Source organism: Suncus etruscus, chromosome 1, assembly GCF_024139225.1.
Source record: "Suncus etruscus isolate mSunEtr1 chromosome 1, mSunEtr1.pri.cur, whole genome shotgun sequence".
Classification (NCBI taxonomy): Eukaryota; Metazoa; Chordata; class Mammalia; order Eulipotyphla; family Soricidae; genus Suncus; species Suncus etruscus.
In genome coordinates this window covers 154,095,712-154,114,149 of record NC_064848.1, presented here as the reverse complement: position 1 = coordinate 154,114,149, position 18,438 = coordinate 154,095,712, and the positions used below count along the sequence as shown (strand labels likewise).

The window sequence follows — 18,438 nt, the reverse complement described above, 5'->3', positions numbered from 1 at the left end:
TGGCCCAAAAACAAAAATAAAAAAATAAAAAAACAGATGAAAATATCAACCACAGAGGGCTGGAAAGATAGAACAGCCAGGAAAGCATTGCCTTATACACTTGATGAACCTGAGTTCAATTCTCAGCACATAATATGGTTCCCTGAACCAAATATATTTGGTAGGTATGTATATTTGTCAAGTATGATCCCTCTGTGCAGAACCAAGATTAAGCACTGAGCAGATCTGGTTGTAGCCCCAAAACAAAACAAAAATCAAAAAGTCCACTTCACATGGTTGTTTTAATAAGAAACTTTTTTTCTGTTTTTGTTTTTGGGCCATACTGGGTGGCGCTCAGGTATGTATTCTTGGCTCTATGCTCAGAAATCATTCCTGGGAGGTACAGGGAACCATATGGGATGCCGGGATTCAAACCAACGTCGAACCTGAGTCAGCCGCTTGCAAGGCAAATGCCCTACCACTTTGTTATCTCTCCAGCCAAACAAAACATTTTTAAGTACAGTATCTTATAGAGAATATTCAATAAATTACTTAGAAAGAGTAATAACATGGCAGTTTACTAGATCTAGGCTTGTTTTTATATTAAGATTAACTTCTCAGTACCCATTTACTAACACCTCTTTTTCTAGAAGCAAAATAGTTTATTTAACTAGAAATAGAAGGAGAGAGAGACATAAATGTTCAAGAAAGAACACAAGCTCTTTTCAGGTGGAAAATGTGCCGTTTACCTTCTTTTAAATATTAAGTAGATTTGATATGCTTTTTTAATGATTTGAGCCTATGTGGGACCTGTTTGATTAAACTGACATCCATAAAGATAAACCTGGGGCTGGAGAATACAGAAGATAAGGTGCTTGCCTTGCACACAACCAACCTTGGTTCAATCCTGGTACTACATGTGGTTCTTCTGATTCCCACCAGAAGAGTTCCCTCAGTGCAGAGCCAGGAGTAAGCCCTGTGCACAACCAGGTATGTCCCCACTCCTCAAAAAAGATTAATTTACCTACATTATACTTAGATATTTATACTTTTTTATACTTATACATTATACTTATAATGGTCACTTATATGCAAAAAAGAATAGTTCTACAACCAGCAAATCTGAAATCCTTGGTTACCTAAGTTCCTTCTACATAAAATAGCACAGCATATGCTATATAATCTTTGTACAACCTCCAATATGCTTTCTTTCCTCCAATATACTTTAAAATGTTTCCATTAACACCTAACACAAGGCTTAAAATTTTTATACCATATTGTTTAATGAATAATAAAAATATTTAAAAACAAAGTTTGGGATCAGGAACCTGTTCTTAGGGGACCATGTGGTACCAAGAATGGAGCCCAGGCCACCCACATACAAAGCATATACTTCAGTTCATTGAACTGTCATTCCAGGTCCATTTTTCTTTTGATTAAATGAAATATTCTAGGATCACAGAGGTAGCATAGAAGCTAAAGTATTGGTTTGCACTGCAGTTTAATCCATGGCATCACATATAGTCAGGAGTGATACCTAAGCATAAAGTCAGGTACAGCCAAAGTTCCACAAAGTGTGATCCAAATCAAAAACAATATTTTAAGTATCCTGGGCATTAACCCTATTTTCTGTGCAAGAAATTTTGTTTGTTATCTGTCTCAACTTTGTTTTATGTATCCTTTGCCATCTAAAATCATGACTTTTTTTTTTTTTTTTTTTTGAGGCACACCTGGCTTTACTCAGGGGTTACTCCTGGCTCTTTCCTCAGAAATCTCCCCTAGCAGGCATAGGGGACCATATGGGATGCTGGGATTCGAACCACCATCCTTCTGCATGCAAGGCAAACACCCTATCTCCATGCCATCTCTCTGCCCCCAAATCATGACTTTTTGTTTTGTTCTCTGAGCCACACTTAGTAGTGCTCAAGACTTCCTCCTGGATATAGTGTTCTGCGCAAGGCAAGTGCCTTACTCCATTATATTTCTCTGAACCCATAAAAGTACTCTTTACATATACAAAGTTATCAATTTACTTTGCTGAGCACAATAATAGAATCATTTGGTCATAATTAAAATCTAATTCTATGGGCCGGAACGACAGCACAGTGGTAGGGCATTTGCCTTGCATGCAGTCGACCTGGGACAGACTAGGGTTCAACTCCTGGAATCCCATATAGTCCCTAGAACCTGGCAGGTGTAACTTCTGAGCACAGAGCCAGTAAGCTTTGAGTACTGCTGGGTGTAGCCCAAAAAGAGAAAAAATTCTACTAACCAGCTACGTAACTAAGGTAATTATGAGAACTACATCTCCTCACCAGGTTAGTGGCTAACAACTTTTTTCTTTGTTGTTGTTTAGGCCACACCAACTGTGTTCAGGTATACTCTTGGATCCATGCTCTGAGATCACACCTGGCAGGGTTCAAGGAAACGTATGTGGTGCTAGAAATTGAATTGGGGTTGGAGCATGCAAGGCAAATATCTTAGCCTCTGTGCTTTCTCTTTGGCCTCTGACAACATCTTTCTATATGAAAAAAAATGTATTTGAAAATATAATGCGTGGGCCCGGAGAGATAGCACAGCGGCGTTTGCCTTGCAAGCAGCCGATCCAGGACCAAAGGTGGTTGGTTCGAATCCCAGTGTCCCATATGGTCTCCCGTGCCTGCCAGGAGCTATTTCTGAGCAGACAGCCAGGAGGAACCCCTGAGCACCGCCGGGTGTGACCCCAAAAACAAAAAAAAAGAAAGAAAATATAATACGTACTTAAACAAAAAAATAAGCTGTAAATACATTTACTACAATTGTAATTTTTGCAATTGTAAATTATAAATTACAATTTCTTACGATTACAGGAATTAACCACTTGATAGTCTGTTTAAAAAAATACCAAGATGGGGCCGGCGAGGTGGCGCTAGAGGTAAGGTGTCTACCTTGCAAGCGCTAGCCAAGGAAGGACCACGGTTCGATTCCCTGGCATCCCATATGGTCCCCCCAAGCCAGGGGCAATTCTGAGCGCTTAGCCAAAAGTAACCCCTGAGCATCAAACGGGTGTGGCCGGAAAAACCAAAAAAAAAAAAAAAAAACTAAAAACAAAAACAAAAAACAAAACCCCCCCAAAATACCAAGATTACATTTTAATGATATAATGAAATCATTAAAGAAATATTTACCAATGCATTGGGGAAGGTGTTGAGTTCAATCCCCAGCACCTCAAAGGAGGAAAAAAAAACAAACAAAAACCAATATTTTTACTCTCTCTGTATCAATTTCCCATCCGTTTCTATACCACTATTAAATTCTAAGGGTCAGAGAGATAGTTTGATTCCTGGCACCACATATGACACAGAAGAACAATCAGGACTAATGCCCTGACCATAGTGTGAGAGGTAACTCCTGACCACTGCTGGGTGAAGCTCAAATCTACTACCTCACATAAATATCTTGAAAGATGCCTAAGAAGAAGTATTAAGTGTGTGTGTCTGGAAATGACTCCAAAACTGAGTAAAAACAAGTACATGAATCCACAAAAGAAAGTATGTGTGTATAATGACCTGGCACAGGCCTCAGAAGAAAGGGCATTTTCCATTTACCCCTGAACCAGGGAAGCCACCCACGAAACATCCAGGGTTGTCTCACCTGGAAGCAATCCTCTACCACGGAAGACCCTATCACTGCTCAGACATCGACCTGCTCAAAAGAGACTTCCCTCAATACTGAGAAGACTTAACAACAACAACGACCTACTTACAGGACAGGGCTCTCTGCATTGCCCTTTAATGGTGAGGTGAAACGAGAGGACGCTCCACGCCCTGACTTCAATGTAGGATATGCAGATTCCAGGATCTTTAATACAGAAACATGATACCAACAACAGAGACTGTGTGAAAAATAAAAGTGTGTTGGCACTACAGACAATGTCTTGGATTGGACGATCTAGCTTGCCTGGAGCCTAGAGTTGGTCTTATGCCAGGAAACTTCAGGGGTCGGGTCTCTTTGCATTTAGGCCAAGGTTATTCCTTTCCATTCCCCTCATATTTTGGTGGGCCTATGCAAACAACAATTGCCACTCTAACACCGTTTTTACTGTGCTCCTTTGACTCTAATCCTTAAAAAAAAAACATTTAAAATTTGAGGTTAACTTAAGCTAATATGCATGTACATGGAAATGTATAAAATACTATGCTCCTAATGTTTACGGAGTTATGTAAGTTTTATGGCTTTAGATTGCCTTGTGTGCTGTTAAAAATATTATAATGTGTTACAATCTGGGGACTTGAGGGACAAAGTAATTATACATGGATTCTGTTTTATTTATCTTAATGTTTTTTGGCTGGAAGTTCAAAGTTAAGATATCAGCAAGGGGGCCGGGCGGTGGCGCTAGAGGTAAGGTGTCTGCCTTGCCTGCGCTAGCCTTGGACGGACCACGGTTCAATCCCCCGGCGTCCCATATGGTCCCCCAAGCCAGGAGTGACTTCTGAGCACATAGCCAGGAGTAACCCCTGAGCATCACCGGGTGTGGCCCAAAAACCAAAAACCAAAAAAAAAAAAAAAAAAAAGATATCAGCAAGGGGACTTCTTTTGAGAATTATGTTATGGCTGATTGTCCTTCCACTGTAACTTTACCTTGTCCTCTTTCTTTGCATCTTTGTTCTCATAATTAAAAATTTAAAAAAATTAAAAAAAATAAGTTATGTGTGTGGTTTGGAAGATAGTGCAAAAAGCTAGTATACATGCTTTGTATGTGAAAGACCTGGGTTCAGTATCTGGATCAAAATGGCTCTCTGAGATACATTTCAGGTCCAAGGAAAGCTATATTATTTTTATTTGTAAATTATAAAGATTTGCAAACACTCAAAAGCTGTGAGTATAGTGCATAAATCCCTTAATATATATAATTAAGATTTTCTATCACTATATATTTCAATACCCTTTTTATTTACAGAAGTATTTTAAAATGAGTTCCAAAAACCATATCATTTAACATACTACATATAAAGCTCTAAAACATGCATGATTTTGTTTTTTTTTTTATATAAAGTGTCATTCAAAAAAAACCTAAATTAACTAATATAATACTCAATATCTGTAGAAACATTTTTATAACTGTGAACCAGAAAGATAGTACAGGGGTTAGGGCACAAGTATCTTGTATGTGGCTTGCCCAAGTTTGGTCTCTTTAGCACTACAGTTTGTGACTCCTAAGCACAGAACCAGGAGTAGTTTCTGAGAACTGCTGGATATGGCCTTTTTTTTTTGGGGGGGGGGGCCACACCCGGCGATGCTCAGGGGTTACTCCTGGCTGTCTGCTCAGAAATAGCACCTGGCAGACACGGGGGACCATATGGGACACCAGGATTTGAACCAACCACCTTTGGTCATGGATTGGCTGCTTGCAAGGCAAACATCGCTGTGCTATCTCTCCGGGCCCTGGATATGGCCTTTTAACAAAAACAAGCAATTTTACAATTATCAGTAAAAAATAATTTTTTTTTGGCAGACTTCTTTGAATTAAGATCCAGGATCAAGGAGATACTACAGGAAGGTAAGCATTTACCTTGCCATCTGGCCAACCCTGGCTCAATCCCTAGCACCACATAGTCAGTTCACTGAGGATACTGCCAAGAACAGACCTTGAGCAGCACTGGATGTGATCCAATCCCACCTCCACCATTCAAAAAAGAAAAAAAAAATCCAAGCTAGATTGAGGCACTTTGGAGCAAGGTAGAGAACTCGAAAGGTCCCAGTGATACTGGGATCCCATGCTGATACTCTCCAGCATGGCAGTATCAGGTGTGATTATGGAGGCCCAAAAGAGAAAAATTTCTATTCCCAAAAATCTGACCTGAGTTCCAACCCTTGGCATTGCATATGGTCCCAGAGGCCCATCAGTGTGCAGAACCAGGATTACAGCCAGGTGTGGTATCCCAAAAAAAGAGAAAAAAAATCTCATTTGTATATGATAATACTTTAACAATTACTTCAAACAGAGACAAATGCAAATTAAAATGAATATTTTAATTTTAATCTTCACCAATTTTTAATAGTATTATTTCAATTTAAGAACAGAAACTACAGAAGTAGAGATACTCAACAGGTTACGCATACAAATTGGGGGCTGGAGAAATAGCACAGAAGTAGGGCTTTTGCCTTGCATGCAGCTGACCCAGAATGAATGATGGTTCAAATCCCAGCATCCTATATGGTCCCTCAAGCCTGCCAGGAGCAATTTCTCAGTACAGAGCCAGGAGTAACCCCTGAGTGTCGCCACTGGGTGTGATCCAAAAACAAAACAACGAAAGAGAAGCCAGAGTAGTAGAACAAGCCGTACGTGCGCTAGCCTAGGACGGATGGCAGTTTGATCCCCCAGTGTTCCATATGGTCCCCCAAGCCAGGAGCGATTTCTGTGCACGTAGCCAAGAATAACCCATGAGCATTACCGGGTGTGGCCCAAAAAGAAAAAAAGAAAGTAAACAAGTCAAGTGTAGAGCATGTGCTATTATTTACCATTCTGGTTTCCTTCACAGTATTATTCTACACTACAATGACTGATGCATACGCCTTTCATGTGGCTGACAACAATTTGATTCCCAGCACAACATATGTCTCCTTAGTACTAAGGAGTACCTAACTCTGAGCACTGACGCAGTTACCCTTGAGCATTTTCAGGAGTGGACCAATTACCCCCCCCCTCCAATTAACACAAAATATCACTTAGGTCCAGTTTCACTGCTTAACTTAAGTAAATCATAAGTCGAGTTTCACTGATAGTAAGTACTCACATTGTACAACCATTATCTAGGACTTTATTTTATAGAACTGTCAACTAAACCATACTTCCCTCTTCCTCCAAGCTCCTACCAACCACATTCTAATTATACTTCTATCAATTTAATTATTCTAGATAATTCAAATAAATGGAAACATATTATTTGTCTTTTCTAAACTTATTTCACTTTTTTTTTTGGTTTTTTGGGCCACACCCATTTGATGCTCAGGGGTTACTCTTGGCTAAGTGCTCAGAAATTGCCCCTGGCTTGGGGGGACCATATGGGACACGGGGGATCGAACTGCGGTCCTTCCTTGGCTAGCGCTTGCAAGGCAGACACCTTACCTCTAGCGCCACCTCGCCGGCCCCCACTTTTTAAGGACCATTTCACACTTGAAAACTTCTGGTTATGAATGCTTTAGCTCCTTGATTCAGAATTCAAATAAAAGCAGAGTGGTAGGGCATTTGCCTTGCATGCAGCTGATTCAGGACAGAGGATGGTTTGGATCCCAGCATCCTATATGGTCTCCAGAGCTTGCCAGGAGCAATTTCTGAGTGCAGAGTTAAATTAACCCCTAAGTGCCACCAACAGTGACCCAAAAACAAAAACAAAAAACCAATTAGTTGATATGTACTTTAAGTCTCTTATTATATACACTTCTGCTCTATCCTGCAATGATTTGTCGAGAAAACTATTTTGCAGGGCAACTCAGTCTTGATTTTGCTAACAACATACTCAAAGTTTCTTTTTTGTTTTGTTCTGTTTTGGTTTTTGGGTCACACCTGGCAGCGCTCAGGGGTTACTCCTGGCTCTATGCTCAGGAATCACTCCTGGCAGGCTCAGGGAACCACCTGAGATGCCAGGATTCGAACCACCGTCCTTCTGCATGCAACGCAAACACCCTACCTCCATGCTATCTCTCCAACCCCCATACTCAAGTTTCTGTCTGTAAATCTGATACCACGTTCCATTTATTCAGGTTGTGTTGTTCCTCAATACTGTTTCTTTATCTTTCTCCTACAAAGATCTTACAAATCCTTTCTTATTCATAGGGCAAAACATTCTTTTTGCTTCAAATTTTTCTTCTATCTTCTAATTACTGGCACAAAGAAATAGTCTTTCTTTAACACTGATCTTCAATCTAACAAAATTGATAGTTCTCTCTTTTTGGTCCTGGCACTACTCCTGGCTCTGAACACAAAGATTGCTCCTGACAGTGCTGGACGAGTGAACCTAAGTCTCATGCATGCAAAAAGCAAGCATCAGCGAACTGAGTTATCTCTCATGAAAGTGATCAATTTTCCTGACCAGGTAGGAATTTTCTTCAGATCTATATCATTCTGAGCTAAAAATCACTGGTGTAGATTCTTTTCATTCCTTTATGTTGACAATTACAGACTTCATATGGGGGGAGGAATGAATATCCTTTTTTTTGGTTTTTGAGTCACACCTGGCGGCACTCAGGGATTACTCCTGGCTCTACGCTCAAAAATCGCTCCTGGCAGGCTTGGGGGACCATATGGGATGTTGGGATTCAAACCACCATCCTTCTGCATGCAAGGCAAATGCCTTACCTCCATGCTATTTCTCCGGCCCCGGGATGAATATCCTTATTTTCCAACTTTACAATGTTTTTTGTTGTTGTACCCGAAGTATCAAAGGATGCTATGATTATGACTGGCAATCAAATATTGGAGCCTCAAGCCTCAATGAGGCAAAAAACAGGCATTCTCTCCATGAATCATAAGCCCAGGGTAAAAATATCTTACCTTGTTTCACTTTTATCTAGATGTATTTTTAGGGGAAATATTAAATCTTCTTGTTTCACCATTAAGTATAGCATAAAATAAGTGTTGCTTTTTTTTAGGGAGGGACCCACAGTTGGCAGTGTTCAAGGACTATAGGTCAGGGATCAAACCCAGCTTAGCTATGTGCAAGCCATATGCTTGCTGTACTATCACTCAGGCCCCATAAAATAATGGTTCCTAACAGAAAATTTTCAAAGGCAAAATCAGGGCCCTTCTATTTCTTTCTTTTTTTTTTTGGTTTTTGGGCCATACTGAATGATGCTCAGAGGTTACTCCTGGCTCTGCTGCACTCAGAAATTGGCCCTGGCTTAGGGGACCACATGGGAGACTGGGGGATCAAACCGCAGTCCAACCTAGGTCAGTGTGTGCAAGACAAAACACCCTACCACTTGGGTCACCACTCTGGCCCTCAATTTCTACTAGACTACTACTAAATATTGGATTTTATTTAATGTACTTTTTTGGTTTTTTCATTTAACATGGTGATAATAAATTGCATCAATAGATATTCTAGGGGCCGAAGAGGTAACATGGAGGTAGAGTGTTTGCCTTGCATGTAGAATGGTGGTTCAAATCCCGGCATCCCATATGGTCCCCAAGCCTGCCAGGAGCGAGGGAGAGGATCAAATCTCAGGTCTCACATATGAAGCATGTCCGTTACCACTGAGCTTTATTTTGACCTTCATATACCTATTTACTGATTTAGTTTCTTTCATTATTGGTTTATCCAAGTCTTTCTAGGAGGTAAACTATTTTATCAAGTAAATGCAAGTTCATGATTATTACATTTTCTTTGTGGATTTTTTTTTTTTTTGGTTTTTGGGTCACACCCGGCAGCACTCAAGGGTTACTCCTGGCGCTGTGCTCAGAAATCGCCCCTGGCAGGCTCGGGGGATCGTATGGGATGCCGGGATTCGAACCACCAGGATTCGAACCACCGGGATTCGAACCACCGTCCTTCTGGTTTGCTGAAAGATATAAAACAAAGGACTCTGTACACATCAAAACTATGTTTATGCACTTATCACCTATGACAATCATAAAAGACTAGGTTTGTGGATGGAGCAATAAAATAGTATAGCAAGTAGGATGCTTGCCTTGCATGTGGCTGGCCTATACAGTCCCCCAAGTCCCACCAGGAGTGATCTCTAGGTTAAGACACAGGATTAAGCCCTAAGAACTGCTGAGTATGACCTAAAAATAAAGACTAGCTCTGTACTAGGTTTCAGAGTAGATATAATTATTTCAGAAGAAGTCATTAAATTTATTTTCATTGTGATACAAGCAAACAGCCAAGACAGAAATCAACTCAACACAAATCTTTAGGGAGAAAGGGGATGTAGCATACCCAGGAATGCTTAGGACTTATTCCTGGCAGTGTTCAGGGGACCACATTTAGTGCTAAGTTACTGAACCAGAGTGAGATGCATGCAAGACATAGAGTCTCCTGTACTATCTCTATAGCTATTGTATTTTCTTTAGAAATTATACCAAGAATCACATTATTTCTTTTGAATTTTTATTAAAATTATTCTCTATGATTATCTTAAATCCGTTGGAAACTTCAAATGATAAAGATGCAATAGTATAGTTATAGATGATTTATTGTTTCTAAATATATTCAAGGTTACTCCTTGCAGGCTCGGGGACCATATGGGATGCCATGATTCGAACCACCGTTCTTCTGCATGTAAGGCAAACGCCCTACCTCAACGATATCTCTCCGACCCCTCAAGGAAGTTTTTAAAATACCAAATGAGTATTTTTTTAACTCACCCACATTCAATAAGAGATAATTATAGATAAAACTGTAATTGGTAATATAATCCATTTAGGAACAGGAGGTTTGGTCATATATATATTTTTTAGAATTTTGGTTTTGTTTTTGGGGCCACACCCGTTTGATGCTCAGGGGTTACTCCTGGCTAAGCGCTCAGAAATTGCCCCTGGCTTGGGGGGGACCATATAGGACACTGGGGGATCGAACCATGGTCCTTCCTTGGCTAACGCTTACAAGGCAGACACCTTACCTCTAATGCAACCTCACCAGCCCCATATTTTTAGAATTTTATAAAAAACTGAAACTCATAATTTCAAAAAATTTGGATCAAGAAGAGAGTTCAAAGAGCTAGAACACATGCTTTACATGAAGAAAGTCCAGGTTTGATCCCTGACACCCTAAACACTTCTAGGGGCAAATCCCTAACACTGAACCAATATTGTCTGAAAGAAACAAGAAAGAAAAGGGATAAAAAAAAAAACATAGTACAGGAAGCAAAATACTTGTCTTGCATGTGGTCACTTGGCTCAACCTTAGCACACGATTCCCCGAGCACTGCCAGGGTCACCCAAGTTCAGAATCAGTACAGTCTTTGAACACTGCTGAGTGTGACTGAAGTCAACTCCACCATACCATCCCACCCCACCTGCCAAAAAAAGAGAAAAAGAATATTAAAAATAAATCAAGAAAAATCTGAACAATTTTATTTTGTAACAAGATAAGTAAAACAACAAATTTCAATTTACTAATAAACAAAAGCTCAAGAAAAATCAAGTTACAAAATTATCAATACAAAAAGTATAAAGAAGGGGCCGGGTGGTGGCGCTGGAGGTAAGGTGCCTGCCTTGCCTGCGCTAGCCTAGGACGGACCGCGGTTCGATCCCCCGGCGTCCCATATGGTCCCCCAAGAAGCCAGGAGCAACTTCTGAGCGCATAGCCAGGAGTAACCCCTGAGCGTCACAGGGTGTGGCCCAAAAACCAAAAAAAAAAAAAAAGTATAAAGAAAAAAGGATCTCATTTATCTCAAAAATTGAATTGATATTCCAATAATGCTGTAACCTTATACATATGTATTAATGGTATTACAGCTCAAGAATTTTAAATGGACCAGAATATAGCTCAGGGGTAAAATACTTGCCTTGCATATCTGAGGCCCTATGTTCAATCCTGGCACCAAAAAATAATAAGCAAGATGCCTCAAAAATTCAAAGTAGGGGGGCCCGGAGAGATAGCACAGCGGCGTTTGCCTTGCAAGCAGCCGATCCAGGACCAAAGGTGGTTGGTTTGAATCCCGGTGTCCCATATGGTCCCCTGTGCCTGCCAGGAGCTATTTCTGAGCAGACAGCCAGGAGTAACCCCTGAGCATCGCTGGGTGTGGCCCAAAAACCAAAACAAAAAAAAAATTTCAAAGTAGGGGCCAGAGCAATAAGGAATTTGCCTTGCATGCAGCTGACCCAGGTTCGACTCCCAGCATGCCATATGGTCCCTCGAGCCTGCCAGGAATGATTTCTGAGCGCAAAGCAAGATTAACCCTGAGCAATGCCAAGGAATCAAACCCAGGACTTTATATATGCAAGGAAGAATGTGTGCCTGGCAAAAATTTATACTTTATTAAAAATAGAAATTATTTTGCATGCATCCTAACCTCTAGTATCTTGCATAGTATCACTATGCCTAGTCAGGAGTACCAACTTTCCCAGTTTATTGGCATGATAACAGAACAAAATGGAACCCTCCTGTATGCCATGAGAAAACCTTATCCCACATTATATACAATCCACAAAACTTTCTAAACCAGAGCTAGAAAGATTTTCTTTTTTTGTTTGTTTGTTGTTTTTGTTTTTGGGCCATACCCGGCGATGCTCAGGGGTTACTCCTGGCTGTCTCCTCAGAAATAGCTCCTGGCAGGCACGGGGGACCATATGGGACACCGGGATTCAAACCAACCACCTTTGGTCCTGGATCGGCTGCTTGTAAACGCCACTGTGCTATCTCTCCGGGCCCAGACTCTTTTTTTTTTTTTTTTGGTAGAAAGATTTTCTAAGGCAGAGCTATAAAGTCTGTAAGACATAAGAAAGAACCCTATAGAACAATGAATTAAAACTTGACCATAATTCACAGTAAGAATTATGAACCATTCTTTTTTAGTTTATTTAAATAAAATGCATTACATAGTTGACATAACTGATAATAATACATTTGTTTTAGGAAGACCAGAAGCATCATGATTTAAAAAAAAATAGAAAACTGAAAGAAAAACTGAAGAGATGGAAGAGAAAGGAAAGAATATTTTTGAAAATTATTGAATCACAATGAATTCAATAAAGCACTAGCAGAAAGATTAGTAAGCTCTTCTTTTTTTTTAAGAAAGGATAAGAGTTAAAAAATAAACAGTAATAATGGTGTGAGAGTGGCAATTGTTGTTTGCATAGGCTCAGTAAAATATGGGGAAAATGGAGGAAAAAAAAGTCTTGGCCTAAATACAAGGAAACCTTATCCCTGAAGTTTTCTGGCACAAGACTGACCTTGGAATGAACCATGAACCATTGGTAAAGGGACATCTGACACTTGTAGTGGGTTTGGAATTAGAATACTGAATGTTCAATGTTTAATATTAAAGTTCTATACATTCATGTATATATGAGTGAAACAAAATATTTTGAGTATATACTTTTAGTATGTGATTTTTCATTTTATTCCTTTACTGAAACTGCTGAACACAACACATTCGATTCTGTTATTTATCAATGTTAGTGGCTTGCAAACACCACACCGACAGAGCAGTTATCAAAATGAGGTAGTTATATCCTTGGGAGTATTCAAATATTGTTCATGTGATTCACGGACACATTTTACATTAAAGGAGTCCATCTCTAGACTAAATGCACCAGTTAAAAGATACCGAGTTGCAAAATGGATAAAAAAAAAAGCTGAATCCAACATTCTGCTGCCTACAAGAAACACATCTGAATAGTCAGAATAATAGACTCAAAATCAAAGGTTGGAGGACAATCCTCCAAACAAACAACTCCCTTAAAAAAGATGGAGTGGGGCCGGATCGATAGCACAGCGGTAGGGTGTTTGCCTTGCACGCAGATTCAGAATGGACAGCGGTTCGAATTCTGGCATCCCATATGGTTCCCCAAGCCAGAGTGATTTCTGAGTGCATAGCCAAGGAGTAACCCCTGAGCGTCACCGGGTGTGGCCCCAAAACAAAACAAAGCTGGAGTGACCATATTAGTATCAGATGGCACAAACTTTAGACTTAAAAAAGTTATAAGGGACAAAGATGGACAAGACAAATCAAGAGATATATACAACAGGAAGAAATCTCACTCCTAAACTATATGCACCCAATGAGGGACCAGCAAAATATTTAAAACAGTTGTTGACAAATCTGAAAGAAAACATAAATAGCAACACAATAATAGTGGGAGATCTCAACACTGCCCTGTCACCCTTTGATAATAGGTCAACCAGGCTTATACCCAACAAGAATACCTCTAAAAGGACTGAGTTTTACAGCTCTGACACTTTCTGGCCACTGAGCTGGTTCCTGCTACTGCCACCAGGAAGTCCAGGCATACTAGTATGCCCAATCCAAGTCCTGGGATCACGAGACAAGGGCTTGGGCTGCAAGTCCAGACACAGTAGAAGCATCCATCAAGGCATGATGCATGAAGGAAAAGAATTGTTCTGAACTATCATGAGAATGGTAGTGAATGAAAGAAATAGATTGCCGGCTTCAAATACAGGCAGAGTGTCGGGGAGGAGGGAAATGGTGGGCATTGGTGGTTGGAAGGTTGCACTAGTGAAGGGGAGTTTTCTTTTTTTTATAACTGAAACCCAACTACAAACATGTTTGTAATCATGGTAATGAAATAAAGATATATTGAAAAAATATGTTTTGATTTATCAGTACTGGATAGGGATGTGGCTCAGCAGCTGATGCAAGCCATATATGTGTAAGGCCCTAGATTCAATTAGTAGCACTGTAAAAAAAGGGGGGGGAGAGTGAATATTGGCAATGATAAAGTTTCCATATGTCAAATGTTTCCTATACAAAATTAAAATTTTGGGTGTCTCAGACCTGTGTTTCATATAAAAAAACAAACAAACATGTACTCTACCACATTGAGCTACATCACTAGCCCTAAAACAAAAAATCTAAAGTGAAAATGTTTTATGGGTGGCATTTTTTTTGTTTTGTTTTGTTTTGGGGGGGTCACACCAGCAGCGCTCAGGGGTTACTCCTGGCTCTACACTCAGAAATCACCTCTGGGGCCGGTGAGAGAGCATGGAGGTAAGGTGTTTGTTTGCCTTTCATGCAAAGGATGGTGGTTTGAATCCCGGCATCCCATATGGTCCCGAGCCTGCCAGGAGTGATTTCTGAGTGTAGAGTCAAGAGCAACCCCTGAGTGCTGGAGGGTGTTACTCCAAAACAAAAACAAAACAACAACAACAACAAAAAAAAACAGAACAAAAAAGAAATTGCTCCTGGCAGGCTAGGGACCTGGGATTTGAATCACCGTACTTCTGCATGCAAGGCAAACACCTTACCTCCATGCTATCTCTCCGGCCCTTATGGGTAGTATCTTATGGAGTCTGTAAACTTAAATATCAGATGATCAGTATCCTTAAGCAACAATTTTCAAATTGTGTCCCTGAGCTAGAAAATATTGCATTTGCCAACTATTAGAAGCAGAGAGGTTGGAGAGATAGCATGGAGGTAGGGCATTTGCCTTGTATGCAGAAGGACATGGTTCGAATCCCAGTGTCCCATATGGTCCGCCAAGCCTGCCAGGATCGATTTCTGAGCGTAGAGCCAGGAGTGACTCCTGAGCACTGCCAGGTGTGAACAAAAAAAAAAAAAAAAAAAAGAAAGAAAAAGAAAAAGAAAAAAAAGATAAGAATAGAGCACAAGCTAATATGTAAAATGCCCTGAGTTTAACACCTGCACTACATTCTCCCTCCTTTCCCTGGCATATACTCACATTTAGCACCACTGGCTATGGCACTAGTGCCCTACATAACAGGCAGTAATGGTTACTATTTAAAAAAAAAATAAGCAAAAATCAAAACACTAATAAAACATTGGTTTCTAATTCAGTAAGTCTGAACAGTATCTAAAATTTTTCACTTCTAACAAACAGCCCAGATGAGAATGGTGCTAATATTGCTATTCCACAATCACACTTTGAAAAACACTGGTCTAAAACACTACTGAGGGGTTCGGCAATAGCTTAAAGGTCAGGTATGCTTGTTTTGCAGCATGCAAAAACCCAAGTTCAATCCCTGGCTCTACATGAATCCCCAGCACCACCAAGAGCAGGCACTGAGCACCTCAACCAATGGTCTACCTACAAAAATAACCTAGATCATTGTGGAAACTATACAGATTATTCATAGAGCAATATAAAAATGTTCCTTTCCCTTATTTTTAAATTGACTTCTCTTAATATATTCTCTGTATGTTATATATACTCTGTATAAATATACTGTCTTGGGGGGGGGAGAACTGGTGATTCACAATGTATATATTCCTCATTAGAAGTTTAATGACTTATTGAGTCTTACACCTTATGTGTAAGCACCTACTCAGAGTTGGCCTCATGGTAGTTACTGCACAATATTTATTGTTAAGTAAAAGAACATTTGCTGGACAAATCCCATGAATTGCCAGTTTTAATAGACGTGACTAAAACTCATTGTACTGTTGCAATCCATAGTCAGGACTGACATGTATAGGGCTATCTTTCAAGTATCAGTCACACTGATAACCTTATACTAGGACTCTGTAGTCTCACCACTAAGATCAAAAGATATGGAAGGTCAAGACACCCCCCCCCCCAAAAAAAAAATGATGGCCAACTCTTCTCATATAATCAGGTAATCTGGTCCAGGCTGAAAACCCTTCTCAGAATGGATAGGGACAGATTCTCCTTTTTGACTAACAGCAAAGAAGCTCAATGCCACACCCAATACCCTCTGGTAGAAATGGCCCAGCTCCCTGCCTGAACTCAAATTATATAAGTAGCTGAATCTTCTCAGGTGCAACCAGACTACAGGCTAAAAACTTTGGGGTATTCTTGGTATAGAGATGGCCAAGTTCCCCCCATGCTTATCCCTCAGAAAACCCAGCAAACTCCACCAACACTCACCATCTTTCCAGCAAAAAAACAAACAAACAAACAAAAACAAACAAACAAAAAAAAAGGCACAGTTCCTCTCCCAAGCTTCAAAAGAAAATAACTGGCCAGAAGGCACAGCCACTTACAGTCAAATCTGACACATTCCAAAAGATACAATCCAGTTCCACACTTAACCTTATCAAACTATCAAGCCAGAAAATTTGTTCCAGATCTATAGATCCCAAACCACAAGACACCCCAATATTTCATAGTAGTATCATTCCAGTAGGATCATAGCAAATCTGATGGGAAAGTTATATTGAGACCATCAAACTAAGTGAGCCTAAACAGTAATACACAGAAGGATCAACTAGCACAAACCAAAACCCAGTAAATTTGTAGACAATGGTTTTAGAAACACCTTAAAGAGATATAAAAATTTCAAACTGACCCTTTTAATCTAAGTTTGGCTAATTCCATTTGCCTTTGTGTTGTAACAAATAATGTGAAGTAAATTTGTTCATGCCTGCAAGGGGCCAGGGTAGGTTGGTGGGTGGGAAAACTGAGGACACAGGTTGTGGGAAAGTCACATTGGTGGTGGGATTGGTGCTTAAAGATTTAAAGATTGAAACAACTGCATTATGAATTTGGTAAGTTTATAATAAAAAAAAACTTAATATATAGAAAAATATGAATAATGAAATTTCAGTTTTTCCAAGTTTATTTACAATCTTTATCTCTGAAGTAGGCTTTTATTATCCAGAGTAAGTACATACAAAATCAGGTTTATTCAATAATAAATAGTATTGTATGACTCAGAACTTGGCATTTTAGCAAAATTTTAGTATTGGGGTTAGCAGGGAAATTCATGAACTTACCCTCTTTAGCCAAATATAACTCCTTAAATTTTGCTCTCTTTTGGTTAAATTCTTGCTCAAGCTGCTGCTGTGCACGTAAAAATTCTGCATTAATTTTTTCCAATTCTGCTACCCGTTGCTGAAGAGAAACTGAAAAAAAAAATTAGTTAACAATACCTTTTATTTATAAATTGATACATGAGTAAATTCCAGCTTCATATTTCCATGTATAAAACAAATAGTCAATCATCTCCTGAGGATCCAATATATTCTATGAAATTGTAATTTAAAAATATTTAAAATAATTAAAAAAAATTTAAAAAGCACTTTTGCTAGATTTAGTACAAAAAATGTGAATGAATTTTGTAAGTGAAACAATGCAGAAACAGAGAATTTTTTATTTACAGAAAATTTCCTAGAGGAGAGTATAAAATTTTTTGAGGAAGGTACCTAGTAGTGGGTGAGGGCTACTCCTAGCTCTCTCCTCAGAAGTCAGTCATTCCTGGCATAGCTGGGAAAAACATTTGGTGCCAGGAATCAAACTGGGGTCACTTGCTTATTATTAGATCCTATGTCCTCTACTCTCTCTGGCCCCAAAGTTTTATTTTTTTATTTTTGGGTCAGACCCCGTGGCACTCAGGAGCTACTCCTGGATCTGTGCTCAGAAATTGCTCCTGGCAGGCTTGGGGAACCATATAGGATGCCAGGATTTGTGACAATTTGTTAAAAGAGTCATAGAAAACTAATTCAAAAGACTAACTACAATGAAGTAAAGCATCATATACATAAATACTCATTAATTAAATACAGGTGTGCCTGATGATATAAAATAGAAATTTTAAGAACATGCCTAAATAAAAATGGGAAGGCAGGGGCCAGAGGGATAGCAAAGTGGGTATGGCATATCAGTGGGTAGGGCATTTGCCTTGCATCTTGCTGACCCGGGTTCAATCCCCAGCATTCCAAAGGGTACCCCCGAGCCCACCAGTAGTGATTTCTGAGCTCAGAGCCAGGAATAACCCCTAAGTGCTACCAGGTGTAACCCAAAAACCAACAAAAAAATTAAAAAAGGCAAAACATAAATCAGTTGGAATGTTAAAATAAAATTCACAAATTCAT

The 18,438-nt window shown here is 39.6% G+C and overlaps 1 protein-coding gene across 1 annotated transcript in view; it reads right to left on the bottom strand.

Annotated features, from left to right (window-relative positions):
- RABEP1 (rabaptin, RAB GTPase binding effector protein 1) overlaps positions 1-18,438 on the bottom strand; it is a 111,343-nt gene that overhangs the window by 67,066 nt on the left and 25,839 nt on the right. Inside the window, exon 2 of the mRNA XM_049774319.1 lies at positions 17,341-17,469. Coding sequence (XP_049630276.1) covers positions 17,341-17,469 — 129 coding nt within the window. The remainder of the gene's footprint in view (positions 1-17,340; positions 17,470-18,438) is intronic.